The sequence below is a fragment of the Agelaius tricolor genome, unplaced genomic scaffold (assembly GCF_023055355.1).
Source record: "Agelaius tricolor isolate 1412-34295 unplaced genomic scaffold, bAgeTri1.0.p SCAF_2, whole genome shotgun sequence".
Taxonomy (NCBI): Eukaryota; Metazoa; Chordata; class Aves; order Passeriformes; family Icteridae; genus Agelaius; species Agelaius tricolor.
In genome coordinates, this window is record NW_027269262.1 from 81,872,635 (window position 1) to 81,893,866 (window position 21,232).

The window sequence follows — 21,232 nt, forward strand, 5'->3', positions numbered from 1 at the left end:
TCAGATCATGGTGAACTGTAGAGAAGGTATATTATATATATCTTGGATTCTCAGGTCCCGAGTTACTAGGTCAAGGGAGCTATACCACAAATGTGTAGTCATGGATTTTTTGTGATTTTGGAGATCCAGATCCAGAAAGAGTGATATTCACATCAGCCATGCTTTGACATTGAGTTAGAAGTGGCCAGGACGTGTACTCTGCTCAGAAAACTGCTTCTCATACTTTCCCAGAAGAAATAGCAATGCTGTAGGGTGATTTTCATGTTTACTATAAAATAAACCGTAAAACACATGGAATACTATATTTTGTGTGAACACTAGAGACTGTCTTCTCTCTCTAAAGACTGTCCCAGAAATTGATAGATCCAATTGACCAAATCTGAGGGAAACTTACCTGTTTTAACACTATTCTCAGATTGCAATGATATAAAACTTTTTATTACCTCCTTATGAGTATTTTATTTCATTAGGAAATTTAATTATCTCCTGACACTAGAAGTCATAAAAGGTTTTACAATCACTCCTACACATTAAAGTGCTATAGATATGGTTTTTATGTAAGCCATAGACATGTTTGGGGGTCATCAGAATATTCTCACCTGTTTACGTACATAGCAAATATGTGAGCATTTATAAAGTGGGAGGTTTTTGCAGGCATATATTTTAAATTTTCCAGATTTTGTTTCCTTTCAGGATATCATAGAAAAGTAAAGTAAGTAATGGGCATCTACTTTATTAATAATTAAATTGAATTGATAGGAAAATTTTAGCATATCCAAGGGCAATAGTGACATATGTATTATTTCTTCTTTTTTTTTTTTCATTTTGCAATCTTGAAATTTTGTCAATACAAATTGTACAGTCCTTTACTACTACTGCTAAACTAAAGTATTTATGTTTTCCAAATATAACTGTTATATAGCTCCACATAGGTTTGACAGCTAATTAGGATGGCATACATTTATCTTCTCTTGGTGGAGATAAGATTTATGTTACTTCTCCTCCTTTTTTTTCCTCAGTCAATGCCTAGTTTTGTCATGTTTTTTTTTTTCCTCACATATAGATAAATCTCATTTAGATTTTAAAATATGTTCCTCAACTATTTACTTGCAGTTATCAGTTGTGGAGATCCAGGAGTCCCAGCCAATGGCATGAGATATGGTGATGATTATGTTGTTGGACAAAATGTTACTTATATGTGCCAACCTGGTTATACAATGGAAGCAAATAGTTCCTTAATTCGCACTTGTACTAGCAATGGCACATGGAGTGGAGCAATCCCAACATGCAAAGGTACAACATTTATTTTGCTTGTCAGCTATTTCTTCTATGACATTTACCTACACTGCTTATTGCAAATTGTTAATTTATTGCGCATTTCCACAGAAATCAAAACTTACTTTTAGTATGAATATATTGAATTATTTATTTAGCTGCAGAAACAATGACTTCATCTTTTACTTCTTATCCTTTTTATATTCCTACAAGCACAATATATTGAACATTTTTTTACAGGTCTGCGGAATACTTTAGTACTTTGCGGGATGGTTTAGATTTGTTAATTGCAGTTAACCTGTCATAACAAAGTGACCATATATATGCCTCTGCTCTTAAAAACAGAACACTCAAACATGTAAAAGACACCTCCGAAAAAGATCTAAATATATACAAACTGAACGTTGTCAAAGGCAAATTAATCTGAATTGCTCTATCTATAATGCTAAAATTTTTCCCCTGATCCTTCCTTTATTAGACAGGTACCTTTAAGCATCACCTCACTGTAAAAAGATTACATCATTCTTATAAATTTCCCAATAAAGACTTTTCTGTTTCATGTTATTTTCTCTACTGTGGAAGTTGAGAGGGTTAATCTCAAGATATTCCTTCATCTTCTTCAAATTGCATACCTGATTTTTATGGGGTGTTTGTTTGTTTGTTTGTTTGTTTGTTGGGGTTTTTTGTTGTAGTTGGGTTTGGGGTTTTTAATTTTAAAATTTAACCCTGTTAAAATTTTAGCAGCAAAAAAATCTGAACATAACTGAAAGACAAATTTATCTGTGTCATCAAAAATATTCTCTCTGAGAAACTCACTTGCTCAATGCTAAAGTTCTCTCTAGAGTAATTTTTCTCTCACACTGATGCTGCATTTGTAGAAAAGCAGTATTACCATTTGGTGTATTCTTTCTGGGTTCACACTAACTACATCTGATCTCTTATTATTTCAAAACTTAGTTAGCTACCTTTGTACTTACTTTTTATTATCCATCTTCCTTCTGTTTCATTTTAAGGAAGCAAAGTAACACACCTGCTAAGCAGTGGTCATTTTCCTGCCATGAATTCATTTGTCAAACTAGATTAAATTAATTTCAAGGCTCCACCATATTTTCAGTTACTTTTCTTGCTGAACACAGTTTTCCCAGTATCTTACCAAGTCCAGTTTAACTCTAATTCACTTTTGACAATATCAATTTTTAAGTTATTTTCCTGACACATTCTTAAAGATGTCAAACACTGAAATGCTCTTGACATTTCACTCTTTTTTTCCTATTGGCATTGTGCTCATGGATAGCCTCAGTTCCAATTAAAAAATTATTTTAAGAACTGAAGATTGGACATAGTGGTCATATTGACCAAGAGTCTGTCTGTCTCCAAGAGTGGCTGTCAGTCAACAGCTAGAAGATCATAAGACAGAGCAAATATTTTTAATAAAGTCTCTCAGCCTCAAATTCTTATGGTCTACAGGACACCTAACTGGGACCAGGAGATCTAACTCTGATTTGACTCAAGCAGAATGATACAAAGAAAGAATTTTACTATAGATTTTAACTTTGAGTTTTTGAGTCTTTCTGGTTTTGGATCATACATATTTAAGGCTTGTATAAATGCTAATTAATAATCCTATGAAGAATCTCTAGTGTTCGCAGAATTTCATTCTACTTTACATTAGTTTGTGTAAGTACACTAGGCAAGTTAATAGTGTAATTAAAATAATATATAATATGCAGTAGTGTTAAATGTATAACAATTAGTTTTAACTGTCAGAATGAAGTGCCAGGGTCCTTTGGTACTATTTAGTTAAAATAATTGAAAAATGAACTGGGCAGAAAATACACGCATAATTGTCACTGTGCCATTGAAAGGGAAGATATAAATACTGCTCTGCTATGCCAAGTTGGAAAAGGATGCATGTTCATCTGCAGCTAAATATTCAAATATTCTAACATTGTCTTTTTTGCAGACTTGCATTTGTAATACACTTGTAGTTCTTAAACTGAGAATGTTGTGGTACATAATTATGTCTAAGTCTCTGACCAAAATAGAGAAACATTCTGGCTTGCTGCTAGGTATTGTTTTCTTTTCCTTTTCTCACCCTAAAATTCTGATGTTACATCTATTTTCTTCTACTTCTTCTCTCCTTTCCCAAGTATTCACCAATATTTTCTCCCTTATTAGTCAGCTCAGAATTTAAAATATAAAACCCTTTTAAAAGGACTATTTGTGAAGCTTTTGGAGAATGAAGACAGAATTCTGCTGCTTAGAGCACTTATTTTGAATTCCTTTTTTAAAAACATCATAGAAGTGTGGCAAAAGCTATCATGTCCTTTTCTGGGACAAAACTAAGGTCCCAAAATCTAGATTTGATTTACTGGCTGGTAAAGGGTTATTTGATACTAGTATTCTCAAACAGCCATGAATGCTGCTGTAAAGTATTTTTATGGTTTACATAACTGAGATTCTCTCACTGAAGAGAATAACATAAATGTATAAATGGTACCTAGTGAACCCTCTGCAGGTTGCATTCAAATACATATTTGAATGCAAATATTTCACCTAGTAACTCTGAATTATTTTAAGCCTTTAAGCAAGATGACAGCTGCTCTAAACATTAGTTTAAAGATTATGGGTAGAGCATTTAACTTCCTCCATTGTTGTGACCTGTGTGTTCTCTGCTCGATTTTTAATCACCACATCTTCTCATTTATCCCAAATGGCTTTACCAGATTAAATTGTATTAGATTTTTTGCTTTCTTTCTCTTTTACTAGCACAGTTTGCCCTTTTGTCTACCTAATTCATTCTATCAACTTGGTCTAAATTTCATCCTGTCCCTTTCTGGTTCAGGTTTTCTTTAATTTAATTTCCTTAATACTTTTTCCCTTAAGCTTTCAATTAACAATTGTCTGTTACTATACCACTATCCAGTGAATAACACTTTTATCTTCATCACAACAGTTGTATCTCTTTATTTCTACTGCCTTCCTGTACTGTTTTTCAGTCCTCTGGCCTACAACCAAGTTCAAGATGTTTCTATTTTTTCCTAGGAGGCCTGGCAATTACAAAATATACTGAAATACTTCTTGTTGGCCTTCTTAGAGGTAGCAATACTAACAGTTTCAAGGAATTGCAAATCCTTACATTTTCTTCCTATTACTAGCAACTAGATGCTTTTTGATGATGAACTACTCACAAAGCAAATAGTAACCAAACTGTGCTACTTAGAAACAGGCTTTCAAGTAATATTTTGGAACAATTATCCTGGAATGTCATCGCTACACGTTAAATCTAGCAAATGCCTAAGCTGGTCAACAGGAAGAAAATATTTTATTATTGCCACACTAATAAAATATGGTTGTACTCTATGTTGTCTTAACAGAGAAAAAAAAATTGTAGTAGGTTACCAGACATATCTTAAATGTTGTACACATCAGTTTCCATACTGATTTTTAGGTAGTCTTCCTATTTGGTTTGATGCAATATCCTGGTTTATTTAAGACACTTCATCCATCATCCACTGCCTCCTAAAAGAAGGAAACCAGACGTACTAACTTCAGGAAATGTGGCAAGAATACAGTGAGAAAGATAGCATGCCCTGACTGTATTGTCCTCTAAAAAAAGGTGAAATTAGCCCATATGGTTCTTCTAGTAATTGTGTACACCGGGGATATTTACAGCAGCTGGCCCTAATTATTTTGAATATTATTGCAGCTGTTACCTGCCCAACTCCTCCGCAGATCTCTAATGGAAGGTTGGAAGGAACAAACTTGGACTGGGGATTTAGCATTAGTTATGTCTGCTCTCCAGGATATGAACTCTCTTTTCCTGCTGTTTTGACTTGTGTTGGGAATGGAACATGGAGTGGTGAAGTACCTCAGTGCTTACGTATGTATTCACATCATTGTCTGTATTTTGCGTATTATGGTTTTTTCCTCTTTGAAGTTTTCACTTTTTTTTCCCTCCCTCCCCCAATGGCTCAATTAATTTCAAACCTGGGATAATTACAATACTTCTAAAAATTCCTAAAGTTTTCCAAAATTTTAATGCTACTAGTAGATTGAGAAGGTCATGGGAATATCTGTAAACCCTATGTGAGCATATATGAATCTTTAGACACAGATGCAAAAAAAAAATATTACAGGCAATGTGTACAACATAATCCAAGGCAATTCAAATTTAAAAGGTTCTGTCTTGTTTTCAGATCCAGCTACATTTGTGATCAGGTAACTTTCATTATAATCCCTTTTATTTCCTCATACTCATCCTAAACTTCCTGTGATGTCACAGAGAAATTTTTCTGGCTGTAATGTTGGCTAGGCCCTGGGTAATTCTGTGACAATTATCTATTTTTCATATTTTATGCAGGTAATTTTATTAATCTGAAAGTTATAAATAACATTGATGGATTCTTGTATTGCTAAAAATTTCATTACAGTATCCAATCCTATTCATTAAAAGTGATTGTGATTTTTCTGAGAGATATTCAATTGATTGCACTGAAGAAGGAGGTTTTGTAGTTATTTGCAGAATAATTATACCGCTTTGCAATAGTCTTCAAAAAGGAGTCTAACTGGAAGAGGATCTAATCTTATTCATGGCTTTACAGTCTCTGAAATTTAATTTGAACTTGCCAAGTAGCTGTGCTTGCCAGGTAGCTTGCTAAATGTTGCAAAATGCACTTCTGTTTTCTTTTACTATTTTTTTTTCATTTTTCATCTCTCCCTGTCAAAAATTTTCTCTATTTTGGCTATATCCCAGTACCATGAAAGCATATATAGACCATCTTTTCTTTTCCTTTTTTTCCAATTAAATTCTCATATCATCAGTTTCTGACTGCTGCTGAAACTCTGTGTGCCAGAGGTGGAGCACAATGAAAGGCAATTTTTTCTGGAAGAAAAAGAGCAAGACCACTATTTGTTACTTAAATTCTCTATGTAGAGCTCTTCTAGAGTCCACTATACTGTGAATATCAGAGACTATGAAAAATTATTTTCATGATTTGTTCTTGATTGAAAAATGGTCTCCTTCATTCATTTTTGAATACCACAAGTTATTTATGATTTTTAAACTTGGAATACTCAATACTGCAGTATAGTCTGAAAATTGGGCTCTACCTTTAAACTTTTTAAAGGTATATTTAGCACAGAATGCAGCTGCCTGGGAATTAAAGGCTATTTCATGCAGATTACATTAACTGAATGTTGTTGATGTGCAATGGCTATCCATTGGCCTGCAAGAGAAAACAATTGGCAGCCAGTGCTTGTTGAAGAGCTTAAGCTAGTTGCCATCTGGCAGAAATGAAGGGGAGCTGGTGAAAGTCATTCTCAATAAGCAGTTCCTGACATCAGAAATTTATTTCCTAGCTTAGTTCCATAGAGCCTGTAGCTGAAGATGTGCAAGGTACAGTTATGACATAGAATAATTATTCAGAATGGAATATGACCATGTCCTTGGTAGAGTGTTTGTCATCTATGACCCGGTAAATTTGTTTGCTTAATTACTCATGCAGTAATTTCAGTATTACTGGTTTTATAAGTTTGGCAATGGATGGGAAAAATGTAGACGTATGCCAAAAAATTCCTAACTGCAGATATAACTTCAAATCATAGAATTATCACAGAATATAATGAATTGGAAGAGACCCATGAAGTCCAGCTGCTGGCCCAGCACAGAGCAACCCAAAGAGTTGTACCCATGTACCTGAGAGCACTATCCAAAGATTTCTCAAGACCTATCAGGCTGGGTGCTGTCCCTGACCCTGTTCCAGTGTCCAACCATGCTCTGGGGGAAAAACCTTTTCCTGATATACAACCTAAACCTCCCTGACCTTCATATCATTCCCATGGATCTTGTCACTGGTTACCACACAGAAGAGATCAGTGCCTGTCATTTTGCTTTGTCTCATGAAGAAGCTGAAGATCTCAATGAGGTCTCACCACAGTCTCCTCCTCTAGGCTGAGCAAATCAAGTGACCTCAGACACTCCTCATGTGGCTTCCTCTCAAGGCCCTTCACTGCCTTTGCTGCCCTCATTTGCATTCACCTCATTGCTGCCCTCTAATAGCTTTACATCCTTATATTGTGTCACCCAAAACTTCAGGCAACATTCAAGGCAAGGCTGTCCCAGTGCAGAGTGGGACAATTCCCTCCCTTGCCCAGCTGTCGATGCTGCCCTGATACCCCTGGGGCACGGTTGGTCCTCCTGGCTGCCAGGGCACTGCTGGCTCATATTCAACTAGTCACCAAGCAGAACCTCCAGGTCTCTTTCTGCAGTGCTGCTCCCCAGCAGTGTTTTCTTATTCTGGGTTGTCCCAACCCAGGTGCAGTGCTCTTTTTAAACTTCATATTGTTGATTGCCCAGTCCTCTGGTCTGTCTGGATTTTTTCGTAGGACACAGATGCCTTCAAGCGAGTCAACAGGTTCTCCCAGTTTAGTGTCAGCAGCAAACACACTACCTTTTGAGTCCAGGTGTTTTAGGATTCTTCTGGACCTGTTTGTACCAGCTGTGTGGTATTCACAGTTAGCATCTGGCAGGTTGAAGTCCCTCAAAAAGACAACAGAAGTTGATTTAGAGGTCTCCCTTAGTTAATTGAAGAGTAGTTTTCCAGTGTCAACGTCCTGAGTGTGTGTCCTATAGTAGACCCCCATAACAACATCTGCTTTGTTTGTGTGTCCCTTAATCCTTACCAAAGGCTCTTAGCATGCCATAATATCCTGGTTTTGGCCAGGACAGAGTTAAATTTTTGCAGTAGCTGGGAGGGGGCAGGGCTAAGTCCCAGGTGTTATTCGGACAACACCTCACATCATTGCCAGGTGTGGGGGAAGGGACTTCTGCTTCTGAGGAGAAAGGTGGTCTTTTCAGTTGGAAAAATACACTGTGATCAGATCAGATTGGGTTCTGCAGTAAATATTTTGCAAGTAAATCAGCCTCTCTTTTGTATACTTTTGTAATTAATATTGTTGCTGTTACTGTTTGGTTATTTATCTCATAGCTGTTGCCAGTAAATTGTTCTTATCTGAACCCATGATCTCTGCCTTTTGTCCCTGTAATTCTCCGCTCCAGCCTGACACAGACCAAGAGGAGTGAAAGAGAGCAGCAGGGTACTTTTGGGGAATCACAGTGGGGGGGCCCTGAATTTGGAAGTACCATTCCTAACCCAGGACACATAACAAACAGCAAGCTTTGACACCCCTCTCCCCTGCCTCATCCCCCACCTCACTTACCCTGCCTAGCGCTCCTGAGGCGTGTGCTACCCTCCATACTGGCACACAGACACAGGCCTGATCCCACCAGCTTTTGCTTGTGCCAAGGATGTCATATTTCATGGGCTGAGTCAAAGCTTCTAGGTCCTCATGGAGAAGACTGAAGGATCTCACTAATGCTAAAACTCTGGCATGCCTTCCCATTGCTTTTCACAGATGAACCGGATTTTGTCCTTTTCCATCTTCCAGTGTAGTTTGAAATTGTACTGGTCAGCTCTTCTAACTCCTGCACAAAAACCATTTTTCTCTCTCTGAAAAGAGAGTTCTGACTGCCATTGAATAGCAGTTGATCTGATGCTGTATAGACCATAATATGATCAAAACCCCTAAAGTTCCTCTGATGACACCATCCTCAGAGCCATCTGTTGATCAGTTGGGTCGGCCTGTTCCTTTCAGTATTCTTCCCTGATACTGAAAGGACTGAAGAAAACAAGAAAACAATAGATGTCCTCCTGATCCTTCAAGCAATTGTGCTAAAGCCTGAAATCTCTTTTGGTTACGCTTGGACTACTCTTTGCTACCTCATTGCTGTGGCCATAAAGAGCAGCAGATAATAATCAGACTAGAGAGTTTACTAGTAATGTCCCAGCTCCAGAGAGGCAGCAGGCTTCTCTGTGAGTAAGGTCTGGTTGGCATATTGGGTTCTCTGATTCCTTCAGAGGGGTTCACCTATGAAAATCACCATTCTTTTTATTTTACAGAGGTGATAATGATGCAGGGGGTAGATTATTTTGCCCTCCAATTCCAGAAGGACCTTAATCTGCATCTTAAATTTTCAGTCCATTTAGTTCCCAGACCAGAAGAAGGACAGTAAATTTGCTAACAGTGCATTTACTCAATTATGACATGCTATAGACATAAGGAATCCTTAGGTGATAGGAATAAGGTAAAAATATCCATTTAAGAGCAGATTTTTATGAGTGAAATTTACCCTGTCTAATTGCAGTTTATTGGTATCTGACTTTTAAATTGCTACAGAAGTTTCTTTATTGTTAACTGTTCTAACTTTCAAGTATTGTACTTCCATACATACCAAATCTTGCCTTTCAGTGAAGGATGAGGAAGTAGGACTTTATGACTCCTAAAATCTATCTGCTAAATTCTTTAATCATACAAAAATGTTGAGCACTGGGTAGGTGCCAAGAAAGCAGGAGAGGAGGGAAGATTGACATGGAAGTTTGATACACTCTTTGATTGCTCTCTAAAGATTTTCAGACACATGTGGTTTGGGGCCGGAGGAATTGTGACTATTTGGACTTTAATGAAATAAGTTGTCAAATTGATATGTTAAGTGTGAGGTGCTGATCAAGCACAATATATAGTCATTTTGAACAACTATCAGAACTAATACAATCTAGCAGACTAAATATTATATATCTAGTCTCTCTGAATTCCTGTTAAATGTTTTCATACTTGACCTGTGTTTAATAAAATAAATACAAAATTTTGAGTAATTTCTTCACTTAGTTCAGCTAAGTGTTATTTTTTTTTTAAATAAATGCCACATTCCATTTCTATCATGACTTTTTTCACAGCAAAATTTTGTGGTGACCCTGGAGTACCTGCTCAAGGGAAAAGAGAAGGCAAAAGCTTCATCTATCAGTCAGAAGTCTCTTTCAGCTGCAACCCTCCTTTTATTTTGGTTGGCTCTAACACCAGGATTTGCCAAGCAGATGGAACATGGAGTGGTTCTTCTCCTCGATGCATTGGTATGACTATGTCCATGAATTGAAATTTCTTTTCATGCTTATTATTCCTCTTCTTGCTAAGTCAATCTAGGACTTTTCTGTTATTTTGCATTATCTTGGTGTTATTCTATACTCTCTAAGAATCAAATCACTTTATTTTTGTCTTTGTGATTGGCTTTATAATTGCATGTTGCTGAGCAAGCTTAATTTTGTCATAGAATCATGTATTTCATTAAAATACTGCAATTTGTTTTGTCTTTAATATATTGCAACATTTTTAGAACCTACTCGCACAGCATGTGAAAATCCAGGAGTCCCAAGGCATGGGTCACAAAATAACACATTTGGCTATCAGGTAAAGTATACTTTTTTTAATTTACTAGCATAAATATTTCAATATTTTGTACTACCTGAAAGTCTAGAAACATCTGATTAGAGGTTCAGAGACTGCTTCTGTTAGAGTTGTTTGCTGCTGTGTTGCTCTGTTTTCTTATTTCTACCTGTTGGATTACACTAGCCCTGGGTCCCTATCAGCGATGCACTACATGAAAAACTTGTGATCAAGTTCTGCTTGATTTCACTTTGAAGACTTTCAGTATCTCCCACCAATATATAAGTGCTTCCTACAATTTATTAAATAGGCTTTTTTCTCCTCAAAAGTGTGTCTACTGTATGTCAAACTGATAGTATAGACATACTATAAGAACCAGACCTTTTTTCCTGAGAGAAAATCTGTTTGGAACAACAAATGAATTACAGAGTCCCTGACTTGTTAGGAGAACTTCTAGTCCACTCCCCCTTCTCAAAATAGATCAGCTAGAACAGGTTTATGAGGGCTGAATATTTGCAGAGATGGAGACTCAACAGTGCCTCTGGGTACCCCGTGCCAAATTGATCATCCATACAGTGAAAATGAACACTTTTTTCTTAGTTTTAAAGAGAATTTTGTATGGTTCAATTTATACCTATTTCTTCTTGTTGTGTCTCTGGGCATCACTGAAAAAAATCTGCTTCTGTTGCTTGTCCTGCCCCTAGGGTTTTTTTTTTGCAGGCTGGATAACCCCAGGTCTTTCAGCTACACCGTGTATTTCAGATGCTGTAGTCCCTTAATCAATTTTGTGGCCCATGACTGGACCCAGAATAGTATTGTTCTTGTCTCTCTTGCACTGGTGAGCCCAGCACTGGACCCAGCACTCACTTATGACTCACTGGGGCTAGAGGAGAAGAAACACCTTCTGTGACCTGTTTTCACTGCTCTGCCTGATGCTTTCCTGGAGACTGTTTGCCATGTTTTATACAAGGCTGTGTTGTTACAAATGGTGCTTACATATGTTTCTGTTGAAAAAAGACTTGAGAAACTGAAAATTATTTTGAACTGCTGATTTTCTGATTCACACAAAACACTTATGTCAGTGAGATGTTTTCATGAGTGAACAAATGTACCTTATAATTTGCTCGGAATCTTGTGAACAAAGAGAGAGCCCAATCTATCCTGTGACATCTGTGTTTGATGTCAGGGCTAAAAGCTCCAGGCACATGAAGAGGGATGAACAGACGAGTACCTAGCAGCTCCACAGCTGAATGAGGTTTCTGTCTAGTAGGAGGAGAATAAAAAACTGCAGTTCACTGGAAATGCAAGAAAGGGCTGGGTGAAAAAATTTACAAATTTAAATTAGTTTTTAAAAGCAAATTGTAGCTAAAAGAAAGAAAGAAAGAAATTTCCTTTTGAAAGTTTCATGACCAAAAATTTCTTTGGTTTATCCTTTTGGTGGCCTTTATGCAGTACTACTCTGGCTTGGTTTTTAGCAATATTTGGGTTTTCACAGTCATATGCAAGGGATTCTAAAATTGTCTAAGTTTTCTCTAGGAAATGAAAGTGCTGCTTTGTGTCAAGATACAATACATAGGGGCTTGGTTATAATACAATTTTATCCTAGGGGACAACTCTTTATTCAACTATGTATCAAAGAAATAATTTATTGAGCATTTTCTATGATTTTATTATCACAGTTTCACATATTAATGAGCTTTCATTGAAGAAGATCAGTGTCTCACTTGTGCTGTAGTTGTTGTGAGTGAAATATCACTAACAGCTAGCATGGAACTGTAAAAATATCAAGCAAAATGTCAATTAACAAATCATTCATAAAATAAGTATAAATGCTGGCAGGGTTTACAACCCTGTAAATTAAAAAAAAAAAAAAAAGAAAGAAAAATTGTAAGCAGTTATAAGGTTAGTGCCCAGATGTATGTGCTATAGTCTCCTTACCCAACCAGCAATTTATTTTCATGTTCACACAGTGAATTTGATTTTATGTTGTAACTAAATGTGCAACTTCTGATTACTCTAAGTATGATTGCTTAGTTAATACATAACTGGGTAGAAGTATTAGTCATACAGATGAAGCTGAGCTTAGCTCTTGATTGGGTAGAAACAATTGTGAAAATGATTGGTTCTAGACAAGTTATTGTCTGTAGATCCCAGAAAGAACTTTTGCATTATCATATATGGCATAATGTTATGATTCCTTTAAAACCACAAAAATATTGTTAATTAATGTATATTATGCTATAATTAACTTCCTGTGTGAATGGGATGATAGGGATTTTGCTTCTATCCATAGCAGGAAGGTAAAAAATAATTATAAATTGTTCCAAAATACAGATGTGGGTTTTTTGTTTTGTTTTATTTGGGTTTTGTTTGTTTTGTTTTAACTCTCTTAAATACTTTATATTTAAATTAATATTAGTAGGGTAACTTAATTAATTGTCAAAGTTTAAATTTATTTCTCTGTCTCATAAAAAATACCAAGCTGTAGCCTTACACTTAGAATTCAAGTTCTCATATGTGGAATACTCTTCATCAAATGGCACTACTTCTTCTTTTATCTGACAAAAATCACTCACTGACACTTGCTTTTCACAACTCTGATATCAGGTTATGAGCTTCCACAGCACCATTGCTTTGTTCCTCTTTTTTCCCCTACTCTTGATTATCTGTTTTCCTATCTCATTGATTGGACTGAAAGTTCAGGCAAACACAAGATAATTCTAGGCTTGACTAAAAGGCGTGTCTAAACCTGACCTCCTGGAACCTACAGCCTACACAAATAACAGCACCAGTATCACCACGTCACATTTGAATGATGTTTCAACTGTTAAAAAAGAGCTTTGTAGAAAATGAAGCCACAGAATTTTGCAGGGACTTTATTGTTCAGTATTGAATTCTTCAGGCATAAGCAGTTTCTTATGTGTTCAAATAACATCAAAATAGCAGTTTAGTTCTACTTGGATATCTGGCATGGCATGGAAATGAGTAGCATCATCTGCTTTAATTGTTATGAATACATACGTCTAGGATATTTACCTTTCATCTGAGCCATTTTATTTGACAGATCTACCTTAGCAGTGTGTTAAAATGGAGACAAAATAACTTTAGAACTTAGTGAATACTGACTTCATCTGTAACCTGGAAAATAGATCACTCCTTGGAAAGAAACTGTGGGGTTTGAAATACTTCTTCAGCTATATTGCTAGAAACAGAAAAGTGCTTATAGCACTTTCACCATAAGCTATTGTAACACAAGGTACTACTCAATTGAAGAAACAGTTTAGAACTGCTTAGATCAGTCAGTCATATATATAAGATTTGCTACTTCTCATACTTTTCCAACATGTTTTGTGGAAATTCAGCTATCTTCCCTTATATTGAGGCCTAAACTGAGTCAAAGAGCAGTCTTAATTTAAAAAGGAGAATGGACACAATGCAGTAGTGATAGCCCTCTGATAGCTCTTGGGTTCTATTTTATGAAATTCTATATGAAACTTGATCTGCAGATGTTGAGCAGCTGTACAAATAATCTCATTCTGTGAATGTAATGCTTATAAAAACTTCATTGTTGATTAAATTGTAAGATGAAGTTCCAAGAGAAGTGCTCTACTACCACAATATAGCTCTCTCTATTAGCACAATTGGCACCACCACTGCATCAATGAAAATGTAATTTAAGCTGTATCAGACACCATGTATTTTCCTGCTTCTCATTGTCCTGAGGTCTCTGCTGTCAGTGTGTTAGTGTCACAATCTGGAGTGCTTCACTGGCACGAATATGATTTTTCTTTTTCTTTTTTGTTTTTTGTCATCCATGTTTCCCCTGAGGTTATTTGTAATGTTTCTAACACACTTTTACACCACTCACACTACAGCTCATTATCATACACATATATTTCAATCTATACTATAAGGTACATTTCACCTATGTTATATAGTTGTCTTTTTTACCTCTGAAATCTGATCCTGTCCAGGCCTGTATGTTTTTAAGGGTGAGTTGTTCACAGCAACAGGATCTCCAGTGCTAAGACTGTGTTGCATCTTTTATCATAGTCACACTGTAGTCATCCTCAGAATATCCTTCTGTCAGCATTTCTCAAGGGCTTTGCTGTCATTCCAGGACCAGGCCTATATTTCCCCATACCACATCATTTTAGTGAGAAATAGCTCATTCTGCAATACTAGATTCTTTTTTTTCTGCTATGGATATAATCTGTGGTTGGGCCATACAAAGATAGAGAAAGGCATAAAACCTGATCATAGCTACCTGATCACAGGAAATTTAAATTTTACAGCTGAAGCAAGTTTAGAAACAAAACAAAACTGAAATAAACACAAAACTCCAGGCAGCTCAAAACTTTCAGACAAAGGAAGCCTGTCAAGCTTCTGCCCAGCAGTCTTGCAAACTCAAAACCCTGTCATAAGGGCAATAATGTATTAGTGGGTTACGAAACTACAGATTTAGTAAAGACTTAATGAGGCATGTTTTCATTCACTTAAAATGTGATGCTCAAAGGTACTGAAGATAAATAACTGGCATTCCCTTCTCAATTCTTCTCAATTTAGCTTCTCTTTTCTTCAGGAAAAATTACTGGGGGTGAAGAAATTTATTAGAGTATTTTCATGTTCTTTGGTGGACTGAAATCTAACAAAAAACTTGACTGTAGAGTAACTCATGAAAGTTAGAAGTATCTTCCAATCTTAAAAAAAATATAAGAAATATGAAGGATAATAACTTATTATTTTGATAATTGTTACACATTATTTTCATCTTATTTGGTGAAAAAAATTATCTAGAGTACTTTGTAAATGGAAAGTTGATGGTTGATGTTTATTCATTTTCTTTTCAGATTTATGAATTTTCTTCTCCGATTCTCCTGTTATAGAATAACAAGTAATACAAATAACAACTCTTTGAGGTTTAACAAAAAAAAAAGAAAAAATAAAACAGTTAATTATTATGTTAATTTTGGGACTATCCAAGCTATAACTGACACTATAGAAAAGGCAGGTATAAGACAGAAATCAAGCACTATTTTTTTTTATTGGATGCAAACACCGTTGTGCAGAGTACTAATGCTTCTACTTGAGCTACAGAATCAAACAGAACAAGCCTGAACATCTCAGGACTGGGATGTTTTTCAGCATAGAATACTGTATTGTAGCGCCATCTGGTGCCTCTGCTGCAAGAATATTGCAAAGTAAACCACAAAACTTTAAATTTTTTTTTTTATTTGTTTAATAATTACTATACATATCCTATATAATTAATTAGTATAATGTATTTTATTACAGGGTAATTTTAATAATATTTTCATTTATTTGTAATCTTGAACAGCATGGCAGCACTTAAACATCTTCATCCCTTGGGCAGCTGCTGCATTTTTGATGCTGCTTTGGTGCTTAAATATATAAAGGTCGTGTCTCTTATGAAACCATAAAATCATGGCATGGTTTGGGTTGAAAGGGACCTTCAAGATAATCTAGTTTCACCCCCCTGCCATGGATAGGGACACCATGGATAAGTTGCTTAGAGCCCCATCCAGCCTGGCCTTGAACACAGCCAGGTATGAGTCCTCAGCTGTTTCTCCAGGCAACTTGTCCTAGTTTCTCACCACCCTCACAACAAAGAACTTCCTCCTAGTATCTAGTCTAAACCTACTCTCTTCTGAATCTGTTCCCTCTTCTCCTATCACTACACATGTCTGTAAACCGTCCCTCTCCAGGTTTCTTGTCGGCTCCCTTCAGTTACTGGAAGACCACAATTAGGTCAGAATGAAGCCTTCTTTTTTCCAGGCTAAACAAACGCATCTCTCTCAGCCTTTTCTCAGAGGAGGATCCCTTAGAACATCCTGGTGGCCCTTCTGTGGATTTCCTCCAACAAGTCCGTGGTTTTCTTGTGCTGAGACACTCAAAGTGGGACACAGGACTCTGGGTGAGGTCTCATCAGAACAGAGTAGAGAGACAAAATCACTTCCCTCAACCTGCTGCCCCGCGTTGCTTTTGGTGCCTCCCTGGATAGAACTGGCTTTTTGGGCTGCAAGTGCACATTGCTGTCTCATGTCCAGCCTCTCATCCACGAGCACCTCCAAGTCCTTCTCAGCAGGGCTGCTCTCGATGTGTTCATATCCCAGTGCACCCCTACTATAAGGTGTAGTGCAGCACTTTGAACTTGGTCATACTAAACTCAGGATGTTCTCATGGGCCACTTCTCAAGTTTGTCCAAGTCCATCTGGATGGATCTCATCCTTCAGATGTGTCACACTCACCACTCAGTTTGGTGTCATTTGTTAATTTTCTGAGGGTGCACTCAATCCCTTCACCTATGTTCTTAAGGAAGATATTAAATAACACTGGGTCCAATATTGAACACTGGTTTCAATATTGGCCACTATCCTCTGGATGTGACTGTCCCATCACTTTCTCATCCATCTAACAATCCACTGATCTAATCAATCTTTGTCCAATTTAGAGAGAAGGATGTTTTGGGGGATTCTTGAGAAAGGCTTTACAGAAGTCCAGAAAAATGATATCTGTAGTGCTTCCCTTGTCCACTGATGTAGTCATATGAACACATCTTTCTTAAGGCTACTACTTTTTAACGTAATATATTGATGGTGATTGTTTTAACTAAGATCTTTACCATGAAATAAAAAAAAAGGGGCTTCTATAGCTACTTGGTGCAATTTCTAAAACTTGTAGTACTTTACTACTTTGTGCTTAATCATGCTAGTGATTTAGTATATTTCCTTCAAAATCTTTTACAAGTAATTACATGGTCCAGTGAACACAGAAAAGAGCAAAATAAAGGGAGATGAATTTTAAATAACATCCTGTGTTGATGAGCTACTATCTGTAGTTCATGGGTTATTATTAAATTTCATTCTGATGAGAAACTTGAGCTGAAATGGAATAGTACTATAAAGTTTCAAATAAATACTTTAGCAGTGAAATGCTATTTCCTGGTACTAAACTATCAAGAAATAATCCACATTTTACCTTTGAGCATCAGTCTGAATCAAGTGTTATGCATTTAACCAAAATAATTAAAAAATCATACCCAAACCAGAACTATAAATGTGCTGTCACAGATAGTTTAATGTTTTCAACTTCTTGTTTAAACATGAGTTGATAAATATATTAATACAGGGCACTGCAGAACAGTAGAAATTATCTATGCACCTTAATATGTGAGTTAAGCACTCACACTATGTAATACAATACTCTCTGAATTATGTACCTCTAATCTAATTTCCTTGCTTTTGATGGAAACTAAGAATTATTTGCATTTTCATCAATTTCACCATGACTGGACATGCTGAACAAGTTATTCCACTTTACGTTTGTGGAGAAACTGTAAGAATTCTATTTTCCTTTTTATGCAACACATACCCATAATAAAGATAATGATTAAAAGCTAATCTCAGATGAATTGCTATTGTAAATTGTAATGCACTTGTGTTCCAGTTTCTATTATCAAAGTGGTATGAAGAGCTGTTATTCTTTACCTCCTCTCATCAAAAAACAAAATTAAAATATCATAGGAACATTCTGAAGCATGAGACAGTGTTGTTGACCAGCCCTTATATATTTCTCATTATAATCTGTGAATACATCCAGCATTCCCCAAAGGGGGATCTAGCTCAGCAAAAGTCCAGCAGAATCTAATACTCATTTCAGTTCTGTGACTTCCCTTGTTTGTGGCAATTTTGCCCAACTGGCCCTCCTTTGGCCCAGAGTGGGGAAGGCACCATAAGCTTTGTTTCCAAACTCACAGTTCATCAACTGTTCCAGGCCCAAAGCAACACACTAGAGAGACCACAGATGATGAGGATTCGATTTTCTTCCATGGTGGATCTAATTTTGGGGGGAGAGTAATTCTACTGAGAATGAAGCAGTTTTTTTATTTCATATCAAATTGTTCTGTGAAATTAATTTACTTTCCAGAGAAAAAGAATCACAACTTATCAAGTCTGTATTATGTGAAGGAGTGATCAAATTTAGGAAAAAAATTCCAGCTTGATAGTTGCTCATAACAATATTATTGTGTTTTCTACTTTTCAACAGGTGGGAAATGTTGTTCAATTTCAGTGTAAAAAAGGACACCTGCTCCATGGTTCAACAACACGAACTTGCCTTCCTGATCTTACATGGAGTGGCATCCAGCCAGAATGTATACGTAAGAAATTATTCATTTTCTTCTTTCCTCAATTTTTTAATCTAGATTATTTAGCTGCAGTAACATTGTCATAAAGTTAATCTATATGTATTTATTAACTAAAAGTTAACAGAAATCTGCATTACTAGCGTACAGCAGCTAGAAATATGATTCTGAGTGATTTTTTGTATAATAACAATGTAACTTAAAAAAAAAAAAAGAGATAAAATAGGCAGATCTTCATCCAAAGTCAATTTCTATCTAAGAGGGTGCAACCCTTCCAACTCAGAGAGGAGGTGGTGAGAATAGGACATATCAGATGGCCCTATTCTAAAATACACAGGAAAGCATATAATTAAAATCAGTTCTAGTAAAGAGTTTGAACTGTTTCCCAGCCAAGGAGACACAATATTTTAAGATGGCGAAAAAAGTGTTTGAAATTGGAAATTTTTGAATCTGAAATAGAGACAATCTTTTTTGAATATAGACAGCAGCACTTCATTTCCTAGATCTGTTACACTTTGGTAAATAATGATAATTTACTGAAGACATAAGATCATGGTTAATCTTTCTAGTTCAGCTAGTCAGCTGTATTTTCTGGAAATAGTCTTACTTTGTAAGGTCTGACCCTATAGAATGACCCAGTGAATGGAGAACATATCCACAGAAGGAAACAGCATTACTATTATTTCAGCTGGTGCTAGCATTAATCTTAAACAAACAGCAAATCAGTAGCTCAGTGTGGAGGGTGAACTCCTCTCTTGGAGTTACGCTGTCTTTGAGATAACACATAAATCCCATATTCTGGTGATTGTTAAATATATAAGACTCTTCATATGACATTAGAAATGGTAACCTATTTTTTTCTGATATTTACAACTCACCATAAATTTCTCCTTGACTTTTCATAGTGTTTTCCAACTGACCATTTACTTAACTGTTATACAATGCTACATAGATATCATAAGTGGTGCAAGTCAGAAGCTATGATTGCTTTTAAGTCCGGTATGGTGTGTGCTGTTTCTGTTCTCATATGCAGACAATTAATTTTGTTCACACAAGTGCATTTCAGTCTGTTCTTGGTCCCTTGGAATTAAAAGGTCCATGTTTAAGGGTGTATTTACTGACTTACAGTGATATTTTATAGACTATATAGTAATTTAGAATGTGAACTAAAATATATTAATATGTAATTTCTATTGATTTTTCTACTTTGCTAATTAACTGTCAGAATGGGCATATATTATCTTTTCAGAAATATTTTCACCATTTTGACCAAAGGATATTTTATATTTTCTTTGTAGCTCACAGCTGTAAACAACCAGAAACACCAAGTCATGCTAATGTTGCAGGAATGGATCTTCCCTCACTTGGTTATACATTGATTTACACTTGTCAGGCAGGCTTCTTCTTGGCAGGAGGATCAGAGCACAGAGCCTGTAGGTCTGATGGCACATGGACTGGGAAGGTTCCAGTTTGTGAAGGTAAGCTCGTCTGTTTCCCACTGCACCTGCCATCTGTCATATTTCAGAGCTTTTCTTTACTTGCAGTTGGCACATGCATGCCAGCAATTTGATTTGGCCCAGTCAGCATGTTTTAATGAAAGGAAGGTCCAGCTTGATGAACCAAATCTTCTTCTGTATCAAACTGACCTGCTTAGTGGTCACTCAGTACCTGGCACTGGTGAGACCACACCTTGAATAGTGTGTGCAGTTTTGGACCCCTCACTCTGAGAAAGAAATTGAGGTACTGGACTGTTCCCAAAGAAGAGGAATGAAGCTGCTGAAAGGTTTGCAGCAGAAGGCTTATGAGGAGAGGCTGGGGAAGCTGAGAGTCTTTATCCTGGAGAAAAGGATGCTGAGGGGATACCTTATTGTTCTTTATAAGTACCTGAAAACAGGTTGTAGCAAGGAGAATGTTGGTCTCTTCTTCAAATTAACAAGTGATGAGAGGAAATGGCCTAAAGCTGTGCCAGACAAGGCTTAGGTTAGACATTGTGAGAAATTTTTAGGAAAATTTAGGAAGAGTTGACAAGCATTGGAGAAGGCTGCCCAGGAAACTGATGGAGGTGGATGTGTAGATGTGGCATTTAGAGCCATAATGTACTGGAGGACTTGGTAGTGTCAGGTTAGCTATTGGACTCTAAGATTGTAGAGGTCTTTTCCAACCTAAATCATTGAATGATTTTGTAGCAATTTTTGAGAAAGATACCTAAAGTCCAAGATGTCTGAATCACTGTGTGAAATTAATACAAAGAGATACTTATTATTTTATATTTTTATGTAAGGAACTGTGTACTACTAGGAAATAAAATGTATCTACTTTGTCCTTGCAGTTCTCACCTTTGTTTCTAATTTTTACTACCCACTTTTTCAAGGTAGGACATGGAAAACATCATAGCAAAGTCATGGTGAGCAAGGTGGTTTTCATGTGGGATAAGGCATATACTCAAGTGTTAAGAACTGTTTTGAATTTTATTTCCTGAATAATTAAAGGCCTTTTCAGATTATTGTTACCTAA

General features: G+C 36.4%; 1 protein-coding gene across 3 annotated transcripts in view; it reads left to right on the forward strand.

The window, feature by feature from the left end:
• The window catches only part of CSMD3 (CUB and Sushi multiple domains 3), a 592,443-nt gene that overhangs the window by 555,474 nt on the left and 15,737 nt on the right, over positions 1-21,232 (forward strand). For all 3 annotated transcript variants that reach the window (XM_071421704.1, XM_071421705.1, XM_071421706.1), the window contains 6 exons: positions 1,114-1,293; positions 4,985-5,158; positions 10,071-10,244; positions 10,505-10,578; positions 18,622-18,733; positions 20,017-20,196. In XM_071421704.1, coding sequence (XP_071277805.1) covers positions 1,114-1,293; positions 4,985-5,158; positions 10,071-10,244; positions 10,505-10,578; positions 18,622-18,733; positions 20,017-20,196 — 894 coding nt within the window. The remainder of the gene's footprint in view (positions 1-1,113; positions 1,294-4,984; positions 5,159-10,070; positions 10,245-10,504; positions 10,579-18,621; positions 18,734-20,016; positions 20,197-21,232) is intronic.